The 24,927-nt window shown below is 37.1% G+C and overlaps 2 protein-coding genes across 2 annotated transcripts; both read left to right on the forward strand.

Annotated features, from left to right (window-relative positions):
- LOC109845536 (glutamate receptor 3.7-like) lies at positions 1,054-10,101 on the forward strand. The gene is made up of 8 exons (XM_020414796.1): positions 1,054-1,259; positions 1,423-1,760; positions 5,345-5,623; positions 5,764-6,821; positions 7,177-7,454; positions 7,962-7,993; positions 8,094-8,503; positions 9,468-10,101. Exons 2-8 carry the CDS (start codon positions 1,493-1,495, stop codon positions 9,867-9,869), a joined length of 2,727 nt encoding a protein of 908 aa, XP_020270385.1. The 5' UTR covers positions 1,054-1,259; positions 1,423-1,492; the 3' UTR covers positions 9,870-10,101.
- Positions 16,978-23,913, forward strand: LOC109845538 (glutamate receptor 3.7-like). Its single transcript, XM_020414798.1, has 7 exons — positions 16,978-17,309; positions 17,473-17,810; positions 18,980-20,316; positions 20,661-20,938; positions 21,445-21,476; positions 21,577-21,986; positions 23,291-23,913. Exons 2-7 carry the CDS (start codon positions 17,543-17,545, stop codon positions 23,690-23,692), a joined length of 2,727 nt encoding a protein of 908 aa, XP_020270387.1. The 5' UTR covers positions 16,978-17,309; positions 17,473-17,542; the 3' UTR covers positions 23,693-23,913.

The following is a 24,927-nucleotide window of genomic DNA, read 5'->3' on the forward strand; positions in this document are numbered from 1 at the left end:
AAGGTTTTTTTTCCAAAAACCGATCAAGTTTCACCCGTCCGACCTAGTTTTAGCCCGACGCTAAAACTAGATCGGTTTTGATAATTATTTTCAAATGAGGGTGTTTTTGCTAATTTTTCTTGTAAAGGTGTCGGTTTTCGAAGTTTCTAAGCATATATTCCACATGAGGCCTTTATTGCCTATCTTGAAAGCTATCATCGTTCATCCTTCAAGGATCCTGCTTTTGTTATTTCCAGTACTTTTTTATGAGTACTGGGGCTCAAAGGCTCCTCCTTTACTCTTATTCAGCTATAAATGTGTCAGGTTGAGTAGGTTTGCTCCATCTTAGATACTATTTTCTAGCCTGAAGTGGTTTCTTGTATTGAGGGGTTTAGTATCTTAAAGTTTCAATCTTTGGTGGTTTTCTGCCTGCAAGGTGATGATTTGAGTTATTTTTCCTTGTAAAGGTGCAAGTTTGCATGTGGGTCTTCTAAAATTGCTAATAGATTGGGCTCTTCTACTGCAGGTGTAGATTTGAGCTTTATCTGAAAATGGGCCCTTTGCACTTCGTGAATTAAGTTTTTATTTCAATCTTGTAGCTCCTCATTTCTGTTCTTCTTGACCTGCAAGGTGATGGTTTTAGCTGATGCCTGTGATTTTTCCTTTTTTTTTCTTTTCCTTTCCCCAGAAGTTGACTCCAGCTGGAAATGAAACTTCTCCAATTCGTCACTTAACAGTATTTGTTCTGGGTTTTTGGAATGAGGCCTCAATTGATGGATTTTCCAAAGCTTGGACTTTTTCTTGTTCTGATATTGGGCTGGAATGATTCCTTCAACTGCGAAAGGCCCGGGGTTGTCAATATTGGAGCTATATTAGCTTATGATTCGGTCATCGGCAGAGTTGCAAAGGCAGCAATTGAAACTGCAGTTCATGATGTCAATTCAGATAAAAATGTTCTTGCTGGGACTCGGTTAAACTTGATTATGATGAACTCTAATTGTAATGCTTTTCTGGGAGCAATTGGAGGTAATGTTCCCTTCAACAGTAATATCATTCTGTTATTGAAGCATGAGGCCTTTATTGCCTATCTTGAAAGCCATCCTTGTTCATCCTTCAAAGATCCTGATTTTGTTATTTCCAGTACTTTTTTATGAGTACTGGGGCTCAAAGGCTCCTCCTTTACTACTATTTTCTAGCCTGAAGTGATTTCTTATATTGAGGGGTTTAGTATCTTAAAGTTTCCATCTTTGGCGGTTTTCATGTGGGTCTTCTAAATTCAGGTGTAGATTTGAGCTTTATCTGAAAATGGGCCCTTTGCACTTCGTGAATTAAGTTTTTATTTCAATCTTGTAGCTCCTCATTTCTGTTCTTCTTGACCTGCAAGGTGATGGTTTTAGCTGATGCCTGTGATTTTTCCTTTTTTTTTTCTTTTCCTTTCCCCAGAAGTTGACTCCAGCTGGAAATGAAACTTCTCCAATTCGTCACTTAGCAGTATTTGTTCTGGGTTTTTGGAATGAGGCCTCAATTGATGGATTTTCCAAAGCTTGGACTTTTTCTTGTTCTGATATTGGGCTGGAATGATTCCTTCAACTGCGAAAGGCCCGGGGTTGTCAATATTGGAGCTATATTAGCTTATGATTCGGTCATCGGCAGAGTTGCAAAGGCAGCAATTGAAACTGCAGTTCATGATGTCAATTCAGATAAAAATGTTCTTGCTGGGACTCGGTTAAACTTGATTATGATGAACTCTAATTGTAATGCTTTTCTGGGAGCAATTGGAGGTAATGTTCCCTTCAACAGTATTATCATTCTGTTATTGAAGATGATAAGTAAGATGTAAAAATATTTTGGCTTCCATCTGCAATATATACTATTGAGTAGGATTTACAGTGGTACACTTTCGTATTCCAAAATAGTAGTAAACGATTTAACTGTCAGACTGGTTTTGTGATATGTCATACTCCTGAAAAGCTTGCGTAATTCTACATATATTAGTCTACTTCTATCTTCTTGCTCACATGCTTGTTGTTAGTGGAAAATTTGTAGTAAAAGGACTGAAAGAAAATTGACTTGTATTCCTTCTATCTCAATTACAATTCGATTACAAAAAAAAGAGAATAGATTTGATTCTCCCCTTTGTTTAAAGCTGGGTTCTTCAAGGTAGCGATGGAGTGCCTCCTTCGAATGCTTGCGTCGAATTTGCTCTCCGTTGACGATCCGACGTTTTGATTCACTAGAACGATGTCTTCTCCTCACGATTTGACGTTGTGGAGAACTTACGTGGCAAGTTTTAGAACTCTGGACGAGTTTAGAAGAACTCTGTAAAGAGTTGATTTGAACCAAAAATCGGTTAATAAGCCAAGGCCAGAAGAAAGCTTCGGTGGTCGATCTCCAGATCCGAGAATGCTCCAAAAATCCTCTCTTTGCTGCCAAGTTTCAGGGTCAATCCGAGCCAAGAAGTTCTAACCTTTAACTCAGTTGAGTTTCTTCTTATTTATAGGAGATTAAGGGGGTGTAACCGCCTCTTAAATCACTCCTAAGTGGGGTGTAACTGCCCCTAAATCGTGGGAAACAGTTTTGGAACTGTTCAAGAGTTTAAGGGGTGCAATCCTCCCTAAAATCTCTTCATAATGAGGTGTAACCGACCCCATTAAGTGGAGATACAGTTTTAAAATCGTATAGGTTCTGTTTGAACCAGTCAAACACAAAAAAAAACGTAGGTCTGACTCCCGCGTTTTGATGTTGCAACGCAGGTCCGATTCCGGCGTTTTGATGTTGACACGCGGGGAGGACCTCCGCGTTTTGGTGTTGCAATGCAGGTTCGACTCCAGCGTTTTGTTGCTGACACACGGGCAGGACCTCCGCGTTTTGGTGTTGACACACGGGGAGGACCTTCGCGTTTTGTTCTAGGAGTTTGGAACGCGGCCACGAGCTATGCGTTTTGAATCTGAGACGCATAGGTGAGCTCCGCGTCTGAATTTGAAGAGACCGTCGATTTGTAGTTTCTTTTGCTAGAGCGTTGCAAAGATCATCATTTTGTAATCTTCATCTTGGCTCCTTGAAAGTATAAGAGTCGTTAAACTGTAACTCCCGATGTTGATTGTGAAGGCTGTTGATTAGAGCTTTCATCGGTTGTCGTGAAGGTCGTCAGATTTAACCTTCATCGATCTACGTGAAAATCTTTAAATTGTAACATTCTGAAAATCGTCAGATTGTAACATCCATTATCGACATTTGAAGGGGGATCAACTATCTATTGTGATTTTTAGACAGCCTACACCTGTAGGCGTCTAAAAATATCTATGGGTGTCCGCACACAGCTCGAGACGGAGAGAAGACGATGAACGTCGTTATCCGAGTCTAAGAGGATTATCTGACGCCGACAAGCGCCTGAAGCAAAACGGCGAACCGAATGGCCTGCGCGCTTATCAATCAGCTCGCGCGCGTCGGTCAACATATGCACGCGCGTCAATCAGTTCGCGCTCGTCAGTCAACGCCCATACGTCAGTCAACGCGCGCCCGTCAATCCGCTCGCACGCGTCAATCAGCTCACGCGCGCACGCGTCAATCAGCTCACGCGCATCAATCAACGCGCGCTCAACAATCAACTCGTGCTCAACAATCAACTCGCACGCGTCGGTCAAATCGCGCGCGTCGGTCAACTCGCGCGCATCGATCAATTCGCACAGAGCGTACAAGTCAACAAGACGATGAAATACGCAAAATGGTGGAAAATACAAGTCCCGGAAGAGCCGGAAAACACAAGAAATTAGCGAAGCCAAAGCTCCCAGCGCGCCGCGCAGGACGGACCAAACCGACCCGTGCCCACGCGGGTCGGAAGAATCCGACCAGCGCCAGCGCGGGTCAGATTTGTCCCCGCGCGCTGTTTCGATCCCTGTTCGGTTTTTGACGATTTTTCTCGGGATTTGGTCGTTCCTGAGCATCCAAACTGATCTGATATCATCCCCAAACGTTGTTAATCAGTTATTAACTGAAGATAAGAAGGAATCGTTCATTCTTATCTAAAAACCACCCAACCGAAACCTATAAATACGAGCTCGGTGGCTCATTTCACGGGGGGATCAATTATCAAGAGGAGGAGGTGCTGCCGAGTTGGAGAGCAAGGGAGCACAAATTTCAGCAAGGGCTAGCGAGATCCCGGCGAATCTCGACATAAAGAAGGAGCAATTCGAAGGATCTGAAGCTCGTTCCCGTTCGTTCCTCGAGAATAGGCTTGATCTTAATCTCGAGAAAAGCTACTGATTTCGCTTGGTCGATTTTAACGCTTTAAGCAAATACCTCCTTGGTGAGGTAGGAGCTCTGTCGAATTTTTAGCAACCGGATCTGATTAAAGGTGGTCCACGGATAAACCCCGGCACAGGCGAAGACACCCACACAAGCAGGAGACCGATAAACGATCTCCCTGATTTTGTTTTGACGAGAGTTGTAATTTTTATTTTCATTGTGTAGGAGTCTTATAAAAAGACTATCTTTTTTTGTTTTCATTGTAACGACTGAAGTTGTAATGAATACCGCAATGAATACAATAATTTTCGACGCAAACATTGTCTTCTTAAGCTTAGATTTAATTATACAAGCATTTACATCCTTGTACCAAATTCATCCGTTTCCATCATTAGGGTATTTATGAGATGGCTATTATGAAGTGTAAAGTTGCATAAGTGATATAAAATGAAATCTAAGGGGGTTAAAGAATCAAAATGCGGCGAGGAAATCAAATTTCCTCAAGATCTCATGTAGTGGACAATTTTTTTACTTGTTCTACTTTCCACTCATTTTAGTTACTAAATTGCACAACAGAAATAAGCGTCGTTTATCACACAACTAACGTTGGTAACAAGTCGTCAAGCTACTTCTTAATGGTAACCTTTCACAAACTGAGAATTTAAATACTGAATGTGCACAAATTGGAAGGAGTAAAGCTTTTTTACGTAATATATTTTTGTTTGTCTCAAGACAATTTTTATATGCGCAGAGTCGCAGATAAAACACAAGGCATACAAACATGCACACATACACAATATTTTTATAAATGTTGAATTTTCAGCCTACCATTAAGATAGTAGGGCTACATAAAAAAGTTCTTGCATTTTAGGAAGGCTGAAACCTGTAAAATAAGACAACAGATACTATCATAAAAAATAAAGAAAATATCAATTACATTTTAATTTTATCAAAAATTAATAATTCATGATGTATTTTAAATTCCTTGCTTGTTTACATGAATGTCTTAACTATTATAAGTTATTTGTTGTTCCGATCAAAATGTTGTTGTTGTTGTTTTGTACATCTGAAGACACTTGTGTATACATATCTTGAATACTTCTTATTGTGCAAATTTCAGCTCTGAAGATTCTGGATCGCGAAGCAGTTGCAATCGTTGGGCCACAGGTTTCAACAACAGCCCACATGATCTCTTTTATTTCAAATGGTCTTCAAATTCCTCTAGTGTCCTTTGCAGCCACAGATCCAACCCTCTCTTCCCTTCAATATCCATTCTTCCTCCGCATGACACCAAGTGACTCCTACCAGATGAAAGCAGTGGCAAATTTAATTCATTACTACGGGTGGAGACAAATAATTGGAATTTATGTCGATAATGAGTTTGGTAGAAATGGAATAGATTCTTTGGATGATGAACTTGCTAACAGCATGAATTTATGTCGATAATGAGTTTGGTAGAAATGGAATAGATTCTTTGGATGATGAACTTGCTAACAGCATGTCGAAGATCTATAAAATTGCTTTACCGAAATGGAATAGATTCTTTGGATGATGAACTTGCTAACAGCATGTCGAAGATCTATAAAATTGCTTTACCGATTGAAATTTCTCGTGACAAAATGACAGAAGCTCTGCGCAATTCTAGAGTTATTGGACCTCGGGTTTATGTGGTACATGCTTCACCAGATTCTGGTCTTGACATTTTTTCAGTAGCTGAGCAACTAAATATGATGACCGATGAGTATGTTTGGCTAGTTACAGATTGGTTTTGCACTGCTTTAGGTTCATCAGAATCAAATTTGCTCAACACACTTAATCATCTTCAAGGGATTGTAGGTTTTTGTCAATACGTTCCTGTATCTAGCCAAAAAAGAGGTTTTATGTCTAAATGGGAAGAATTACACAAAAAAGGCATGGTAACTTCTAAAGTTAATGCATATGGGTTTTATGCATATGACACAGTTTGGGCAGTTGCCCGTGCCATTGATGATTTACTTAGGGACTCTGGAAATGTAACATTTTCTTCTAACGATGAGCTAGTCAACATGAATGGAAAAATTCATTTCGATCAATTCAAATCCTTTGATGACGGGTATCTCTTACTTCAAAAGTTGTTACTTTTGAATTTTACTGGCATAACCGGTCAGATTCAATTTGATAAAAATCGGAACCTCAAAGGTGGCGCATATCAAATAATCAACATCGGTCGAAATATAGTTCATACAGTTGGTTACTGGACTAGTCATTTTGGGCTGAGCATTTCTCTACCAAATTCTTTACACGAAAATGATGAGAGAGATTTGAGAGCAAAACAAGTTCTTGGTAATATTACTTGGCCTGGTGAGAATACGAAAACGCCACGAGGTTGGGTGGCTGCCACTAGCGAAAAGCCCCTACTCATTTTGGTTCCACGTAGAGTGAGTTATGTTGAATTTGCAACTGTTCTAGACAATCACACAGTCACTGGATACTGCATTGATGTATTTGAAGCTGCAATTAAGTTAGTTCCTTATGCAATACCTCACAAGTATGTACCTTTTGGAGATGGTATTACCACTCCAAGTTATTGGACACTCGTAAATATGGTAGCAAACCAGGTAACTTATCACCTAAATTGTGATTTCACACTTGATCTTTTTCTTTTTTATCTTTTTTTCGATTATTGCATCATGATACCATGTGGCATGGTGTAATTACACTGGTGACCCTAAGTTTACATATCTACACTGATAACCTTGAGATTACAGATTGAGGTTACACGAGTAACCCTAAGATTGTTTTAGTTAGGCTCACTAAGTAATCTCATTCACTAATGTCAGAGTTATTCGTCTGGATACACTGACCTGAGGGCCACCCGTGTATTTACACCATACCACGGGCTACCAACATGTAGATAATCTTCTTTTTTTTCCTGGTGGTTTCCTTACGTGGTTTTAACAATATATGTTGTAGACCATGGATGCGGGTGTTGGAGACATTACTATAGCCAAGAATAGAACTAAAATTGTGGACTTCACTCAACCTTATATCACTTCTGGACTTGTCATAGTGGTACCAGTAAAAACTATCAAATCAAGTGCTTGGAGTTTTCTCAGGCCTTTTTCTTTAGACATGTGGTGTGTGATTGGAGCATACTTCTTACTCATCGGGGCTGTTGTTTGGCTACTTGAGCATCGGGTGAACAGCGATTTTAGGGGACCACCCAAGCGACAATGTCTAACTATATTCTTGTAAGCCTTACTGTTTTATTTGAAATGAATGCTGGTTCTGCTTAAAAATTTAGGGTCAAATCGCAATCATCGTGAGCTATTAGGCGTTTTCAACAAAAAATAAACTATTTTTATTAGAAACAAATACCATAAATGTTCTAATCTGCAAAAACATACCACAACTATCACCAAATTACCTGGTTTAAGGCTCATTCAAGTAACTCGGGGAAGATTCTAAAGAATTCACAAACAAAACTTTGCTTCCATTTCCCGTAAATTTGCATCAAAATTCACAAATTTACTAATCACCAAGTTCGTCAATCATTGAAAGTAAGAAATCAAACTTCCAAATTCTCCATTTAGAAAGTAGAAATATGTATCTAAAGATATTTGGTATCCCTTTTTTTCTGCTCAACATAGACACACATGCATGCAAATGGAAGAGTTGCTTCTTCGTGACTTGTTACATAAAATTTCCATAAAATTTTATTTCATTAGAACCTAACTTTCTTAATTTTTCTTCTTCAGGTTTAGTTTCTCATCACTTTTTCACACGCAGCGTAAGTTAAATTACAATACACTATATGTTCTTTTTCATTAATAAGCTACACAGCACATCTTATGCATATTAATTATATATACTTTCTCCACTCTTTTCAGAAGAAAATACTGTGACCTTTCTTGGGCGTTTCGTGATGGTGGTATGGTTCTTTTTGCTGTTGGTGATTACATCTAGCTACACAGCAAGCTTGACGTCGTTCCTTACTATCCAACAACTAGCATCTCCAATAAGTGGAATCGATAGCTTGATTGCCACTAATGAGCCTATCGGTTTTCAAGAATCATCATTTGCTCGAGTCTATATGATAGACGTTCTCAAGATTCGTCCCTTGAGACTTGTTCCTCTTAGAACTCCTGAAGATTATGCTAAAGCACTACGGCTTGGACCCAAGAGAAGTGGAGGGGTGGCGGCAATTGTAGATGAGCTTCCATATGTTGAGCTATTTTTGCAGAAGTTTAATGGGTTTGGCCTCGTTGGAGAGCCTTTCACAAGGAGGGGATGGGGATTTGTAAGTAGCTTACTGAATTCAATGATGAGCACATGCTATTTTACTGGTAGATCGATCTAAAATTTCAAGCAAGTTAAGGCTGAAAGTTCGAATTTTGGAGCTTGCGTATAGTGACATGATAAGATATGCATAACTAATGTGGAAAAAATGAGTGTAGCAAAAGTAAGAATGTTATGAATCTATGATGATATTGTGGATGCATGCTAAGAGATAGGATAAAAAATATGTGCATTTGTGGGGTTTAGAGACGTAATGGTTTCTCCTTTTGAGAATAAATGGAACATAACCGATTGAGATGTGCTTTTTTCTTCCATGTACGACGTAGACCACTAAATACGTCAACAAAGACAAGTGAGGGGATTTGATGGGAGTAGGCCTAGGAGAACTACCTTATACTAAAGGAAAAAGTAAATTGCTAATAAAGAGATAAAGTAAATTAAATAATCAGAGGAAGATGCATTATATACAATAAAAGGTGTTGCTATCCTGCTTATCTCAAATTTTAGTTGGCAGCAGAAGATAAAGATTGCTTATGTTCCTATGTCCATCTTGTGTATTAAATAAAAGATTTAGATCATCCATAGCAGTGCCATCTTGAATTATTTATTGCCAAATTATAATTATTTTTTCTTAATTATCTTTGCCTAATATCAATGTCATCTGAAATTTGCTTAACCAGCGGGATTTATTGACAATGATACACAGAGACATTATAAAGCATAATGAGCATAGCAGATAGTTTAACATTGAAATTGCTAACACAAGTCACAAATTTAAATTTAAGCTCTAGAAATTTCAACAAAGACACTGAGAAAAGGTCTTCTTTGTTAAAATGTCCTCTTTAATCATAGCAGATAATCTAGAAGAGTGGTCGGTAGGCTAGGCCCCTTTTATTTTCTTGATATCTTGTCAAATTTATATGTGCGCATAACAAATACTTTTCATCTTTATGCAACTACAACAGGTGTTTCCAAGAGGCTCTCCTCTTGCAATTGACTTGTCAAGTGCTATATTGAAGCTTTCTGAGAATGGGCAACTTCAGATGATTCACGATCGATGGTTGTGCAAGAACAATTGCACTCCTAAACCAGCAAAAAGTTCTGATCCTTATCGGCTTGAGCTACACGGCTTTTGGGGATTATTTCTTGTATGTGGGGTTGTATCTTTTGGAGCTCTTCTCATTTTTCTTCTAAGGGCAATTCGGCAGTTTATTCGCTTCAAAAGCAAGCAGAGAGACCCTGCAGATTCAAGCAAGGGCTGTTCTCACATGATATATAGCTTCTTTGACTTTCTAGATGAGAAAGAAGAGGCAATAAAGAAGATGTTTAAGCAGCAGAACAATACCTCTCAGCCCGAGGTTAGTTGATAAATTATACTATTTGTTTCAGCTGGTGCATATTTCCACAATTTGTGATTATTTCCTTTTTCAGAGAGAATTGTTTAGAAGTTACGGTGTCTTATATGTATGTATTCTTGAGATCCCCTAACTGGTAATATTAGCATGTAATTTGATGCGACGCTGTTTCATGTTGTACATGTTGTACAGGATGTTTGTGGTTTTCTATAGTAATACATATTTTGTAGAATGCAATTACCTATTTTTTTTAGTCCTTATTGTTGACTAGCATGCATGGTTGTATGGGAGTGTTTGGATTCTTCTTCAATTGCCAAGGTTCAATGCATATCAAAGGCATAACATAGTAAATGTGTTTTCCTGCTTCTTGTTCTTTTTCATTAACTTCTCTATACTTGATTGTCCACAATGATTTAGTGTCTCTTAAAAGTTGCCGATCACGGCCTATGAATAACTTCAACAAGGTTTCAAATATCGGCCAATAAATCGATATTATCGGCGATTTATCGGTTTCGAGGCCCTTCCGTTATGATAAGTTCAAATTTTAATTGGTTATCATTTTGGGGTAAATACCGACGATAAAGCGGCAATAAGATGATAAATCGGCTGAGTTTAGCGGTAAAAATTATTGGAATTATCGGTTAGTGATCTTAAACATGTGTATTTACATTTGGTTAGTGATATTAAACATGTGCATTTACATTTTGGTATGTTTATATTTCATTAAGTTTCTACCGTTGGTTAGTTTATCTTGTTATTTGTTTGTATGTTTTTCAAGATTGTATTTTAGGATATTATATTATGCATGCATACCCTGACACTCCGATGAATACTACTTATCCCTGATATATCCCCGATTTTCGTTATCCAATATGGATTTTGACTGTTCGATAAATCCCCAATAAACGATATTTAAAACATTGAACTTCAAAGCCATTATTTTTGTCAGAGAAATTCTCAAAAATAATTTTTAGTATTAATACTAATGTAAAAATCATTATAGAAGAATATCTCAATTATGGGTACAAAGAATATTGATGATCCAATGAGTATCCAGTTTCATCCTCATTTTCTTGTATGTGGATATATTTGTATCCAATATCCCCTTAAACTATGAATATCAAAAACAATCCTAGATATCCTAATACCTTCCTGAATATACTGATTATGCCTGAATATATGTATCTTTTAATGACATCCATTGTCACATAATATGATATCTCGGTATAAAATGTCGATCTCCTTCTGTCCTACATATTTTTACATTTTTGCAGATGAGAAAATAAAAGTTAAGGTATTACTCATCTTTCCATTCAGGTTTCTGTACTATTTGGTAATACCCTGCTAATATCCAAATCTGATCCAAATTCGTATATAGAGAATATGGATATTGACTTACCATGTTGTTACCTTGATCCAAATCTGTTTGGTTTTAGTTGACTTCATATCTTGCTGATTCTGCCGGGTTTGCTTATTAGATGAACGCACCATTATAAACAACTCATGTGCGTTTAAAGAATTAATGGGTGAGATATGATAAACCATATGTCACCTGGGTACTTCTAGCTGAAGCCATACCCGTACTCAACACGTACCTATGTCCGTACCCGCACCAAAACTATGTTGGACACTCTTGAATATGTGGATACATCTATTGGGACGAGAGCTCAATTATACAATAATATGTTTTAATTTAAAACACTCAAAATATAGGTAACATCCTCTTAAAAAATATATTCTTCATAACAAAAGAAACATAAAAATGTTATAGGAATTTTCATAACTTGTAAATGAGAAAACATTATTAATCTAACATATGTATATAGTTGTGTCCCCGTACACTACCTTTTACAAACTTCTCATGCCCTATACTTTAATAGTACCCGTACCCGTTTCTATGCAACATATATTAATGATTAAGTATTATTTGAGAGAGACAAAATGGGTGTTGCTTACTTTATTTGTATGTCCTCTTAAGATAATTTTCAAAATAGAGGTTTTCTGCATTATACAATATTATTTGATACCCAGCAAATACTGTCTAGCCTAGACAAGGATTTTAAATACATGAAGTCGGTTGTTTGGAAGTAGGTGACTTTTTCTTAGTTTTCATTATACGTACATGTTTTCAAGGCCAGTCTTTTGCCAATTAAGCACATAACATGAGCTCTGAAATGGAAAACTTTGTTCAATGAGATTATATGCAGCAGATTAAAGTTGTCTCATGAGACATGAAAATGAGAGAGACGACCAATTCACATCCAGGAATTACACCAAACATTACTGTACTGATTCTTCCATAGATAGTGAGAGAGACGACCAATTCACATCCAGGAATTACACCAAACATTACTGTACTGATTCTTCCATAGATAGTGCTACTCTTTTGGATGTATAAGTGCTTGTTTGTTGGACCCTTTTGTAGTTGATGAATGGTACATCACCTTTCATTTTTCCAGTCCTTTGCAGAGAGTTGAGCTTCCATATTATTGTTCAACTGCATCTGTTTCTTTATGTATTGGTACTTGTAGTTCACACTAAACGAAACTTTTCATCACTGAACTTTTCATATTTCATTTTATAAGCAAGTGCTACAAAATGTTGTAAAATTACTTGGCTTGTGTAGTTGATATTTATGGCTGCAGACCTCTTGCTCAGTTTCATTTTTTCCTTTTTATCTCTCTTGAATTTGTTAGTTGCTCTTATTCATTGCGCATATGGGTTATGTGCAAATGTCTGTCTGTTCTATGAAATCAAATGAAATTTTTAGGACAAATTTTTGTTTTAGACCTTTTTAGGAATTTATTTCCAAAATTCGACCCATTTCAGATTTTTTTTACAAATTTCGATCAAGTTTCAGCCACTTGGCTGAAATTGGGTTGAAATTTGCGAATAAAGTTGAAAAACTTTACGGGATTTAGAATCCCGTGAAGTTTAGTCCTTAATTAAACTTCACAGGATTCTAAATCTCGTGAAGTTAAACTCCACGTGACTTTAAATCCCGGAGAGTTCAATATAACATGGTCGCCATAGTTGGCCAAGTGGTTAGCTCAAATAAACCTAAACTTCAATCATTCAAGTGGTCCTGAGTTCGAATCTTATCATTGCACATAACTACTTATTTTATGAAATTTATTAAATATAAACTTCACGGGATTTAGTAGAAGTTTACCGCCTGAGCCAAGCTTTTTTGTTAGCGCTAATTAATTAAGGACATAACTTCACGGGATTTTAAATCCCGTGAAGTTTTTCAACTTTATTCGCAAATTCGACCCAATTTCAGCCGCCTGGTTGAAATTGGGTCCAAATTTACAAATAAATCTAAAAGGGATCGATTTTTTTAAAATAAATTCCTAAAAGGGTCTAAAACAAAATTTTGTCTAAAATTTTTAGGTGATTTTGATCTCTTACTACCTGTTTCCATAACAGATAGACATTGAAACTTAGATCTATTCACCATAATTTGAACCAGATCCTTCCTTCCCTAAATAACTGATGTAGGACGCTTAACGGACAATTTTATGGAGGAGTGAGACAATCACGAGCTAAACGCCGACTCATACATATTATTGACTTTCACAAAGAAACAATCATATCTTTCAATTCGGAAGCTCATCAGTAGTACCCATTTTTGGTTGAAATCCGAAAATAACAGCTTTTAGTTTACTTTTGGTAATAAAGTTAAAGTCAATTTAGATTAGAAAATAAATTCAATGCTATAGTCAAATTAGATTAGGAAACAGATTCAATTTTGATTCATGATTTGTTTCCTCTATTATAGGGAGTCTTAATTAGATTAGGAAACAGATTCAATTTTGATTCATGATTTGTTTCCTCTATTATAGGGAGTCTTTTTAGGGTAGGATTTGATAAACAGATTCAATTTTGATTCATGATTTGTTTCCTCTATTATAGGGAGTCTTTTTAGGGTAGGATTTGATATTTTCTTTTTCTTTGTAATTCTAGTCTTACTAGGAGTCTTGTTTGTTTTTCTATTTAAGAAAGTTCATGTAACCCAAAGGAATATTTTCGAATTAAATAAAACTTCTCTTGAAGAAAATTTTGGTGTGTTTTCTTGAGTTTTTGGAAGAAGTCCTTGTGGTAAGGCTTCTTTGTTTTCGCCGCTGCGTCAGTTGGTATCAGAGCGTGGTTCATCTTGCACAATGGCTGAGAACAACAATGATCTCAATATTATAATCGTCCAAACACTCCAATTGATTCAACAACAGATGCAAAAGCAACTAGAACACTCACGGTAACATGAGTTAATGATGGAGGCGCTTCGGAAGTTGCAGATTGGGAATAACCTTAGGCAACGGGCAGTTCCCCCGGCTGGAGGACCTGTTGGAGGCGAGGCTAAACCCACGATCCCCCGACTAGGGTTGGTTTGGATTCAGATTCAGAAGGGGAGGAAGATCTAACTTTCGGTCCAAATAATGACCAGTTTATTGCTCCTGGTTGGTACAATGATCGAATTCCGAAGATCAAGGCTGATCTCCCTTTCTTTAGCGAAAATCTTGATGTGGAGGATTTTCTAGATTGGCTTGCTGAGGTCGAGAAATATTTCGATCTGATGAGAATTGCTGATAATTTACAGGCTAAATACATAGCCTATAAACTACATAGTGGAGCTTCTGCTTGGTGGGAGAAATTTCAAAACAATCGCAGGCGTCAAGGCAAGCAACATGTTCGCACTTGGAGACGTATGAGGGAGGCGCTATATCCACGATTTCTTCCGACGAATTATAATTAAATCCTTTATCAAAAATTTTAGGATTGTAAACAGGAGGATCTGACAGTCTGGCAATATACCCAGGAGTTTTATAGACTATCAGCGCGGAACAACCTGAACGAAACAGATGGACAATAGATTTCTAGGTTCATCGGTGGGCTTCGCACCGTGATCAAGGATCAAGTGCAGTTGATAACCATATATAGCGTGGATGAAGCAATTAATCGTGCTATGAAGGTGGGAGCGCAACTCACCCGTCCCAATAGATATCAGTCCAATTACAAGAGATTTAGTGAGTCGTCACGAGGTCAGAATATAGGGTATAAGCAGACTGAAAATCAGAACACTACTCAAAAGGACGCATATGATAAGACAGACTCAGCAAATTAAGCAAGGGAATCGAGGTTTGCAGAATCAGCAGAATTTCTAGAACCAAACGAGAGGAGTTCAGCCAAATCGACACGTTAATAATCCCTATGCTCGGAGTCATGAGAATAAATGCTATCGTTGTCAACAGACGGGGCACCTATCTAATAATTGTCCTAACCGTGGTAGAGTTAATATGGTTGAAAGGGAGGACAGCGAGGAAGGAGAGCTTGAGACTGTGGTCGAACACCATATGGTCAATCCTGATGATGTGTATGACGAGGACGAGCGCAAGGTGAGTGTAGTGCGCAGAATGATGTTGGCAACTGAAAGGATGGCTGAGGACCCATAAAGGCATAATCTTTTTCGAACTCGTTGCAAGGTGAATTTCCTCAGTGAGTCCAAACGTCAGAACTCTTATGTATATGAGAATAAGTTTATGCCATCAAGGAACTGATTTATGTGATAGTCAAGGAAAACTATGCTATGTAACTTGGGAGTCTTTGAGCGTTTCAATATTCAGGTAAGTGATTTGGGTGGCTCCAAATTGGCCTTCACTGTACACAGGCTTTATAATTTGCAGATCAGGATGGATGGTGTTGGCATTTTAATTTTCACAATTGGGTTAATTGCGGATAGAACCCTTTACTATCACCAGAATTGAGCTAGCTATTCCTAGTTCTATTATTGCAGGTAGTCCCCCGGGCTGAAAATCTATTGTTGCAAATAAACCTCCTGAAAATTGTCAAAAAAATCTCACTTTATCTGAATAAATTCAAGTTCGCCATGGTACAGCCTATCAGCAATTATTTTGCAGAATGCAATGGGAGTTTTCGGTATTATAGTTCCTGCAGAGGGCACTTACATGACCTGTTTTTTTATATATATAAAGTACAGGTTAAATGCATGCTACTAGTATCTATAATTTCCTTATCTACTAGTATATTTTTACATGACCTGTTTTTATATATATATAAAGTACAGGTTAAAAGCTGTTAAACCATCCTATACACTGCACAAGTTGTGGTCCAAAATGTCAAAATATCCTCAAATCCTGTAGACTATCAATTCTTCAGTGGAGAATCCACCTGATAATGTCTCCCTCAGATTGAAACAAACATGGTAAATGATACTTCAACTCTACTACTAAGAAAATGTAGGATGCTTCCTCAAGTCCATGACAAGTAAAGACGCTTTCCATGACCCACCCAACCTATTAAAAGAGACACTTGGTCCAGGGGCGTGACAAAATGGTATAAGAGCAGTTGCCAACCGGAAGTGTGGTGCTAACTACTATGCGATGGGAGCCACCTCTAGTGCCCGTAGAAGCTACCTTTAGACTCCACATCGTCTGGTAGCCTGGGATGTGCTAATTGTCATGCTGCGACGAGGACATCGCCTTTGTAAGGTGGGGTAAAATGTGACATCCCACTGACCCAAAGTTATAGTCCCACATCGGTGAGGGAATAAGATATTTAAATGTTTATATAGTGAAGCTAAAAACTCAAGTGTAACATCGGCTAGTCGATTTTGGTAATGGTTTGAGCCAAATAGCACGTTACACTCGGTGGGTCCCACAGCTCGCACGCGCCAACGGTCCGCGGGCCTCTTTTCTATCTCCCTCATTATTCACCACTGAAATAGGAAGAATTTTCAAAATAGACCCTTCTAAAAACTTATTTTCAAACAACAATCCCTTTTGAAAATATTTGTCATTTTTGACCCAGTTCTAACCAGAGATTTTAAATCGCATGAAGTTTAAGACCTCATTTATGATGCCTTTAACTTCATGTGATTTAAAAATCGTGAAGTTTTTGAAGCTTTTCAACATTTTCTTAAATATTTTTAAAAATAAGTTTTTAAAAAGGTCTGGCCTTAAACATCACCGGCATTTAAAATCTCCTAAATTTTTTGATATTTTTTCATTATTTTCGTAAATATTTTTAAAAAAGATCATTTTTTTAAAATAAATTTATAAAGAGGTTTGTCTTCAAAATTTGTCCGCTGAAATATCTCCCTCACGGTTGTCTTTCCTCTTGTCACTTTCTGCAGTATCTGGCTGAGCAATTCTCAGTGCTTGCTCTCTTCTCATCTGGGTCTTTTTCAGAATTTACAATTATTACCACTAAGCGTATATTCCACATGAGGCCTTTATTGCCTATCTTGAAAGCCATCCTTGTTCATCCTTCAAAGATCCTGATTTTGTTATTTCCAGTACTTTTTTATGAGTACTGGGGCTCAAAGGCTCCTCCTTTACTACTATTTTCTAGCCTGAAGTGATTTCTTATATTGAGGGGTTTAGTATCTTAAAGTTTCCATCTTTGGCGGTTTTCATGTGGGTCTTCTAAATTCAGGTGTAGATTTGAGCTTTATCTGAAAATGGGCCCTTTGCACTTCGTGAATTAAGTTTTTATTTCAATCTTGTAGCTCCTCATTTCTGTTCTTCTTGACCTGCAAGGTGATGGTTTTAGCTGATGCCTGTGATTTTTCCTTTTTTTTTTCTTTTCCTTTCCCCAGAAGTTGACTCCAGCTGGAAATGAAACTTCTCCAATTCGTCACTTAGCAGTATTTGTTCTGGGTTTTTGGAATGAGGCCTCAATTGATGGATTTTCCAAAGCTTGGACTTTTTCTTGTTCTGATATTGGGCTGGAATGATTCCTTCAACTGCGAAAGGCCCGGGGTTGTCAATATTGGAGCTATATTAGCTTATGATTCGGTCATCGGCAGAGTTGCAAAGGCAGCAATTGAAACTGCAGTTCATGATGTCAATTCAGATAAAAATGTTCTTGCTGGGACTCGGTTAAACTTGATTATGATGAACTCTAATTGTAATGCTTTTCTGGGAGCAATTGGAGGTAATGTTCCCTTCAACAGTATTATCATTCTGTTATTGAAGATGATAAGTAAGATGTAAAAATATTTTGGCTTCCATCTGCAATATATACTATTGAGTAGGATTTACAGTGGTACACATTCGTATTCCAAAATAGTAGTAAATGATTTAACTGTCAGACTGGTTTTGTGATATGTCATACTGCTGAAAAGCTTGCGTTATTCTACATATATTAGTTTACTTCTATCTTCTTGCTCACATGTCTTCTTAAGCTTAGATTCCATTATACAATTCTACATATATTAGTTTACTTCTATCTTCTTGCTCACATGTCTTCTTAAGCTTAGATTCCATTATACAAGCCTTTACATCCTTGTACCAAATTCATCTCTTGCTCACATGTCTTCTTAAGCTTAGATTCCATTATACAAGCCTTTACATCCTTGTACCAAATTCATCTGTTTCCATCATTAGGGTATTTATGAGATGGCTATTGTGAAGTGTAAAGTTGCATAAGTGATATAAAATGAAATCTAAGGGGGTTAAAGACTCAAAATGCGGTGAGGAAATCAAATTTCCTCAAGTAGTGGACAAATTTTTACTTGTTCTACTTTCCACTCATTTTAGTTACTAAATTGCACAACAGAAATAAGCGTCGTTTATCACACAACTGACATTGGTAACAAGTCGTCATGCTACTTCTTAATGGTAACCTTTCACAAACTCAGAATATAACTTCTGAATGTGCACAAATTGGAAGGAGTAAACCTTTTTTACGTAATATATTTTTGTTTGTCTCAAGACAATTTTTATATGCGCAGAGTCACAGATAAAACACAAGACATACAAACATGCACACGTACACAATATTTTTATAAATGTTGAATTTTCAGCCTACCATTAAGGTTGTAGGGCTACATAAAAAAGTTCTTGCATTCTAGGAAGGATGAAACCTGTAAATAATAAGACAACAGATACTATCATAAAAAATAAAGAAAAATATCAATTACATTTTAATTTTATCAAAAATTAATAATTCATGATGTATTTTAAATTCCTTGCTTGTTTACACGAATGTCTTAACTATTATAAGTTATTTGTTGTTCCGATCAAAACATTGTTGTTGTTTTGTACATCTGAAGACACTTGTGTATACATATCTTGAATACTTCTTATTGTGCAAATTTTCAGCTCTGAAGATTCTGGATCGAGAAGCAGTTGCAATCGTTGGCCCACAGGTTTCAGCAACAGCCAACATGATTTCTTTTATTTCAAATGGTCTTCAAATTCCTCTAGTGTCCTTTGCAGCCACAGATCCAACCCTCTCTTCCCTTCAATATCCCTTCTTCCTGCGCATGACACCAAGTGACTCCTACCAGATGAAAGCAGTGGCAAATTTAATTCATTACTACAGGTGGAGACAAGTAATTGCAATTTATGTCGATAATGAGTTTGGTAGAAATGGAATAGATTCTTTGGATGATGAACTTGCTAACAGCATGTCGAAGATCTATAAAATTGCTTTACCAATGGAAATTTCTCGTGACAAAATGACAGAAGCTCTGCGTAATTCTAGAGTTATTGGACCTCGGGTTTATGTGGTACATGCTTCACCAGATTCTGGTCTTGACATTTTTTCAGTAGCTGAGCAACTAAATATGATGACCGATGAGTATGTTTGGCTAGTTACAGATTGGTTTTGCACTGCTTTAGGTTCATCAGAATCAAATTTGCTCAACACACTTAATCATCTTCAAGGGATTATAGGTTTTTGTCAATACGTTCCTGTATCTAGCCAAAAAAATGGTTTTATGTCTAAATGGGAAGAATTACACAAAAAAGGCATGGTAACTTCTAAAGTTAATGCATATGGGTTTTATGCATATGACACAGTTTGGGCAGTTGCCCGTGCCATTGATGATTTACTTAGGGACTCTGGAAATGTAACATTTTCTTCTAACGATGAGCTAGTCAACATGAATGGAAAAATTCATTTCGATCAATTCAAATCCTTTGATGACGGGTATCTCTTACTTCAAAAGTTGTTACTTCTGAATTTTACTGGCATAACCGGTCAGATTCAATTTGATAAAAATCGGAACCTCAAAGGTGGCGCATATCAAATAATCAACATTGGTCGAAATATAATTCATACAGTTGGTTACTGGACCAGTCATTTTGGACTGAGCATTTCTCTACCAAATTCTTTACACGAAAATGATGAGAGAAATTTGAGATCAAACCAAGGTCTTGGTAATATTACTTGGCCAGGTGAGAATACGAAACCACCACGAGGTTGGGTGGCTGCCACTAACGAAAAGCCCCTACTCATTTTGGTTCCACATAGAGTGAGTTATGTTGAATTTGCAACTGTTCTAGACAATCACACAGTCACTGGATACTGCATTGATGTATTTGAAGCTGCAATTAAGTTAGTTCCTTATGCAATACCTCATAAGTATGTACCTTTTGGAGATGGTATTACCACTCCAAGTTATTGGACACTCGTAAATATGGTAGCAAACCAGGTAACTTATCACCTAAATTGTGATTTCACACTTGATCTTTTTCTTTTTTATCTTTTTTTTTCGATTATTGCATCATGATACCATGTGGCATGGTGTAATTACACTGGTGACCCTAAGTTTACATATCTACACTGATAACCTTGAGATTACAGATTGAGGTTACACGAGTAACCCAAAGATTGTTTTAGTTAGGCTCACTAATGTAATCTCATTCACTAATGTCAGAGTTATTCGTCTGGATACACTGACCTGAGGGCCACCCGTGTAGTTACACCATACCACGGGGTACCGAGATGAACACCCCTGGTGGTTTCCTTATGTGGTTTTAACGATATATGTTGTAGACCATGGATGCGTGTGTTGGAGACATTACTATAGCCAAGAATAGAACTAAACTTGTGGACTTCACTCAACCTTATGTCACTTCTGGACTTGTCATAGTGGTACCAGTAAAAACTATTAAATCAAGTGCTTGGAGTTTTCTCAGGCCTTTTTCTTTAGACATGTGGTGTGTGATTGGAGCATACTTCTTACTCATCGGGGCTGTTGTTTGGCTACTTGAGCATCGGGTGAACAGCGATTTTAGGGGACCACCCAAGCGACAATGTCGAACTATATTCTTGTAAGCCTTACTGTTTTATTTGAAATGAATGCTGGTTCTGCTTAAAAATATAGGGTCAATATCACAATCATCGTGAGCTATTAGGCGTTTTCTACAAAAATTAAACTATTTTTATTTGAAACAAATACCATAAATGTTCTAATCTGCAAAAACATACCACAACTATCACCAAATTACCTGATTTAAGGCTCATTCAAGTAACTCGGGGAAGATTCTAGAGAATTCACAAACAAAACTTTGCTTCCATATTCCGTAAATTTGCATCAAAATTCGCAAATTTACTAATCACCAAGTTCGTCAATCATTGAAAGTAAGAAATCAAACTTCCAAATTCTCCATTTAGAATGTAGAAATATGTATCTAAAGATATTTGGTATCCCTTTTTTTTTGCTCAACATAGACACGCATGTGCAAATGGAAGAGTTGCTTCTTCGTGACTTGTTACATAAAATTTCCGTAAAATTTAATTTCATTAGAACCTAACTCTCTTAATTTTTCTTCTTCAGGTTTAGTTTCTCATCACTTTTTCACACGCAGCGTAAGTTAAATTACAATACACTATATGTTCTTTTTCATTAATAAGCTACACAGCACATCTTATGCATATTAATTATATATACTTTCTCCACTCTTTTCAGAAGAAAATACCGTGACCTTTCTTGGGCGTTCTGTGATGGTGGTATGGTTCTTTTTGCTGTTGGTGATTACATCTAGCTACACAGCAAGCTTGACGTCGTTCCTTACTATCCAACAACTAGCATCTCCAATAAGTGGAATCGATAGCTTGATTGCCACTAATGAGCCTATCGGTTTTCAGGAATCATCATTTGCTCGAGTCTATATGATAGACGTTCTCAAGATTCGTCCCTCGAGACTTGTTCCTCTTCGAACTCCTGAAGATTATGCTAAAGCACTACGGCTTGGACCCAAGAGAAGTGGAGGGGTGGCGGCAATTGTAGATGAGCCTCCATATGTTGAGATATTTTTACAAAAGTTTAATGGGTTTGGCCTCGTTGGAGAGCCTTTCACAAGGAGGGGATGGGGATTTGTAAGTAGCGGTTTGGCCTCGTTGGAGAGCCTTTCACAAGGAGGGGATGGGGATTTGTAAGTAGCTTACTGAATTCAATTATGCGCACATGCTATTTTACTGGTAGATCGATCTAAAATTTCAAGCAAGTTAAGGCTGAAAGTTTGAACTTTTGGAACTTGCATATAATGACATGATAAAATGTGCATAACTAATGTTTAAAAAATGAGTGTAGCAAAAGTGAGAATGTTATGAATCTATGATGATATTGTGGATGCATGCTAAGAGATAGGATAAGAAACAAAAATTCATTTTAATGAATTAACGAGTGGTTTTATTCGAAACGCCTCGTGATCTTCAACCAATTATGTGCTACAATATAATTACCTGGAGTAAGCGCTATAGCTTGTTTCCAATACTCAGCAGCTTGATCGGACCAAGCCTTGATTATATCACTAAGAAAAGGATAGGTACCCTGATATTGAAGTACAGATCTCAAATGATACTTGTTAAGTAATTGATTTTGTGATAATTTGTAAAAAACATAGGCTTGAGACAAAGAAGATAAGTCACAAGACTTATTAGAAAACGATTTGTGGGGTTTAGAGACTTAATGGTTTCTCCTTTTGAGGATAAATGGAACACAACCGATTGAGATGTGCTTTTTTCTTCCATGTACTACGTAGACCACTAAATACATCAACTAAGACAAGTGAGGGGATTTGATGGGAGTAGGCCTAGGAGAACTACCTTATACTAAAGGAAAAAGTAAATTGCTAATAAAGAGATAAAGTAAATTAAATAATCAGAGGAAGATGCATTGTATACAATAAAAGGTGTTGCTATCTTGCTTATCTCAAATTTTAGTTGGCAGCAGAAGATAAAGATTGCTTATGTTCCTATGTCCATCTTGTGTATTAAATAAAAGATTTAGATCATCCATAGCAATGCCATCTTGAATTATTTATTGCCAAATTATAATTATTTTTCTTAATTATCTTTGCCCTAATATCAATGTCATCTGAAATTTGCTTAACCAGCGGGATTTATTGACAATGATACACAGAGACATTATAAAGCATAATGAACATAGCAGGTAGTTTAACATTGAAATTGCTAACACAAGTCACGAATTCAAATTTAAGCTCTAGAAATTTCAACAAAGACACTGAGAAAAGGTCTTCTTTGTTAAAATGTCCTCTTTAATCTTAGCAGATAATCTACAAGAGTGGTTGGTAGGCTAGGCCCCTTTTATTTTCTTGATATCTTGTCAAATTTATTTGCGCGCATAACAAATACTTTTCATCTTTATGCAACTACAACAGGTGTTTCCAAGAGGCTCTCCTCTTGCAATTGACTTGTCAAGTGCTATATTGAAGCTTTTTGAGAATGGGGAACTTCAGATGATTCACGATCGATGGTTGTGCAAGAACAATTGCACTCCTAAACCAGCAAAAAGTTCTGATCCTTATCGGCTTGAGCTACACGGCTTTTGGGGATTATTTCTTGTTTGTGGGGTTGTATCTTTTGGAGCTCTTCTCATTTTTCTTCTAAGGGTAATTCGGCAGTTTATTCGCTTCAAAAGCAAGCAGAGAGACCCTGCAGATTCAAGCAAGGGCTGTTCTCACATTATATATAGCTTCTTTGACTTTCTAGATGAGAAAGAAGAGGCAATAAAGAAGATGTTTAAGCAGCAGAACAATACCTCTCAGCCCGAGGTTAGTTGATAAATTATACTATTTGTTTCAGCTGGTGCATATTTCCACAATTTGTGATTATTTCCTTTTTCAGAGAGAATTGTTTAGAAGTTACGGTGTCTTATATGTATGTATTCTTGAGATCCCCTAACTGGTAATATTAGCATGTAATTTGATGCGACGCTGTTTCATGTTGTACATGTTGTACAGGATGTTTGTGGTTTTCTATAGTAATACGTACTTATTTTGTAGAATGCAATTACCTATTTTTTTAGTCCTTATTGTTGACAAGCATGCATGGTTGTATGGAAGTGTTTGGATTCTTCTTTAATTGCCAAGGTTCAACGCATATCAAAGGCATAACATAGTAAATGTGTTTCCCTGCTTGTTCTTCTTATTCATTAACTTCTCTATACGCATATCAAAGGCATAACATAGTAAATGTGTTTCCCTGCTTGTTCTTCTTATTCATTAACTTCTCTATACTTGATTGTCCACAATGATTTAGTGTCTCTGTTTCCCTGCTTGTTCTTCTTATTCATTAACTTCTCTATACTTGATTGTCCACAATGATTTAGTGTCTCTTAAATGTTGCCGATCACGGCCTATGACTAACTTCAACAAGGTTTTAAATATCGGCCGATAAATCGATATTATCGGCGATTTTTCGGTTTTGGGGCCTTCCGTTATGATTAGTTCAAATTTTAATTGGTTATCATTTTGGGGTAAATACTGGCGATAAAGCTGCGATAAGCTGATAAATCGGCTGAGTTTAGCGGTAAAAAGTATTGGAATTATCCCTAACCTCTCTAGAATCATTGGAATTATCCCTAACCTCTCTGCGATAAGCTATAGTATTAATTTGTATTTATTGAGAGATCTCAAGTTTGAGATCTGCTCTTGCTTTGTAATTTCTTGTTGGTTAATAAGAAATCTACTGTGTGGCTCCCGAGGACGTAGGTAGTTGCCGAACCTCGTAAAAACTTGATGTACTTTTCTCTATACTGCGTTTCTGCTGTCTTAGGGGTTTCGAGGTAAATTCCCAACATTCTGTTTCTTCTCAGAGCAATCAGGCAAATTTATTCGATTCAACAAGCAGCATAGACATCCTGTGGAAGTTTCAAGCACAGGCTGCTGTTCGCATGCCGTGTACAGGTTTTTCGACTTCATCGGCGAGAAAGAAGAAGCAATCAAGAACATGCTTAAGCAGCCGCAGAACGACCCTATTACTGTCAGCAATTTGTAGGTACATAAATCAGTTTACA

The sequence above is a fragment of the Asparagus officinalis genome, chromosome 6 (assembly GCF_001876935.1).
Source record: "Asparagus officinalis chromosome 6, Aspof.V1, whole genome shotgun sequence".
NCBI classification, from domain to species: Eukaryota; Viridiplantae; Streptophyta; class Magnoliopsida; order Asparagales; family Asparagaceae; genus Asparagus; species Asparagus officinalis.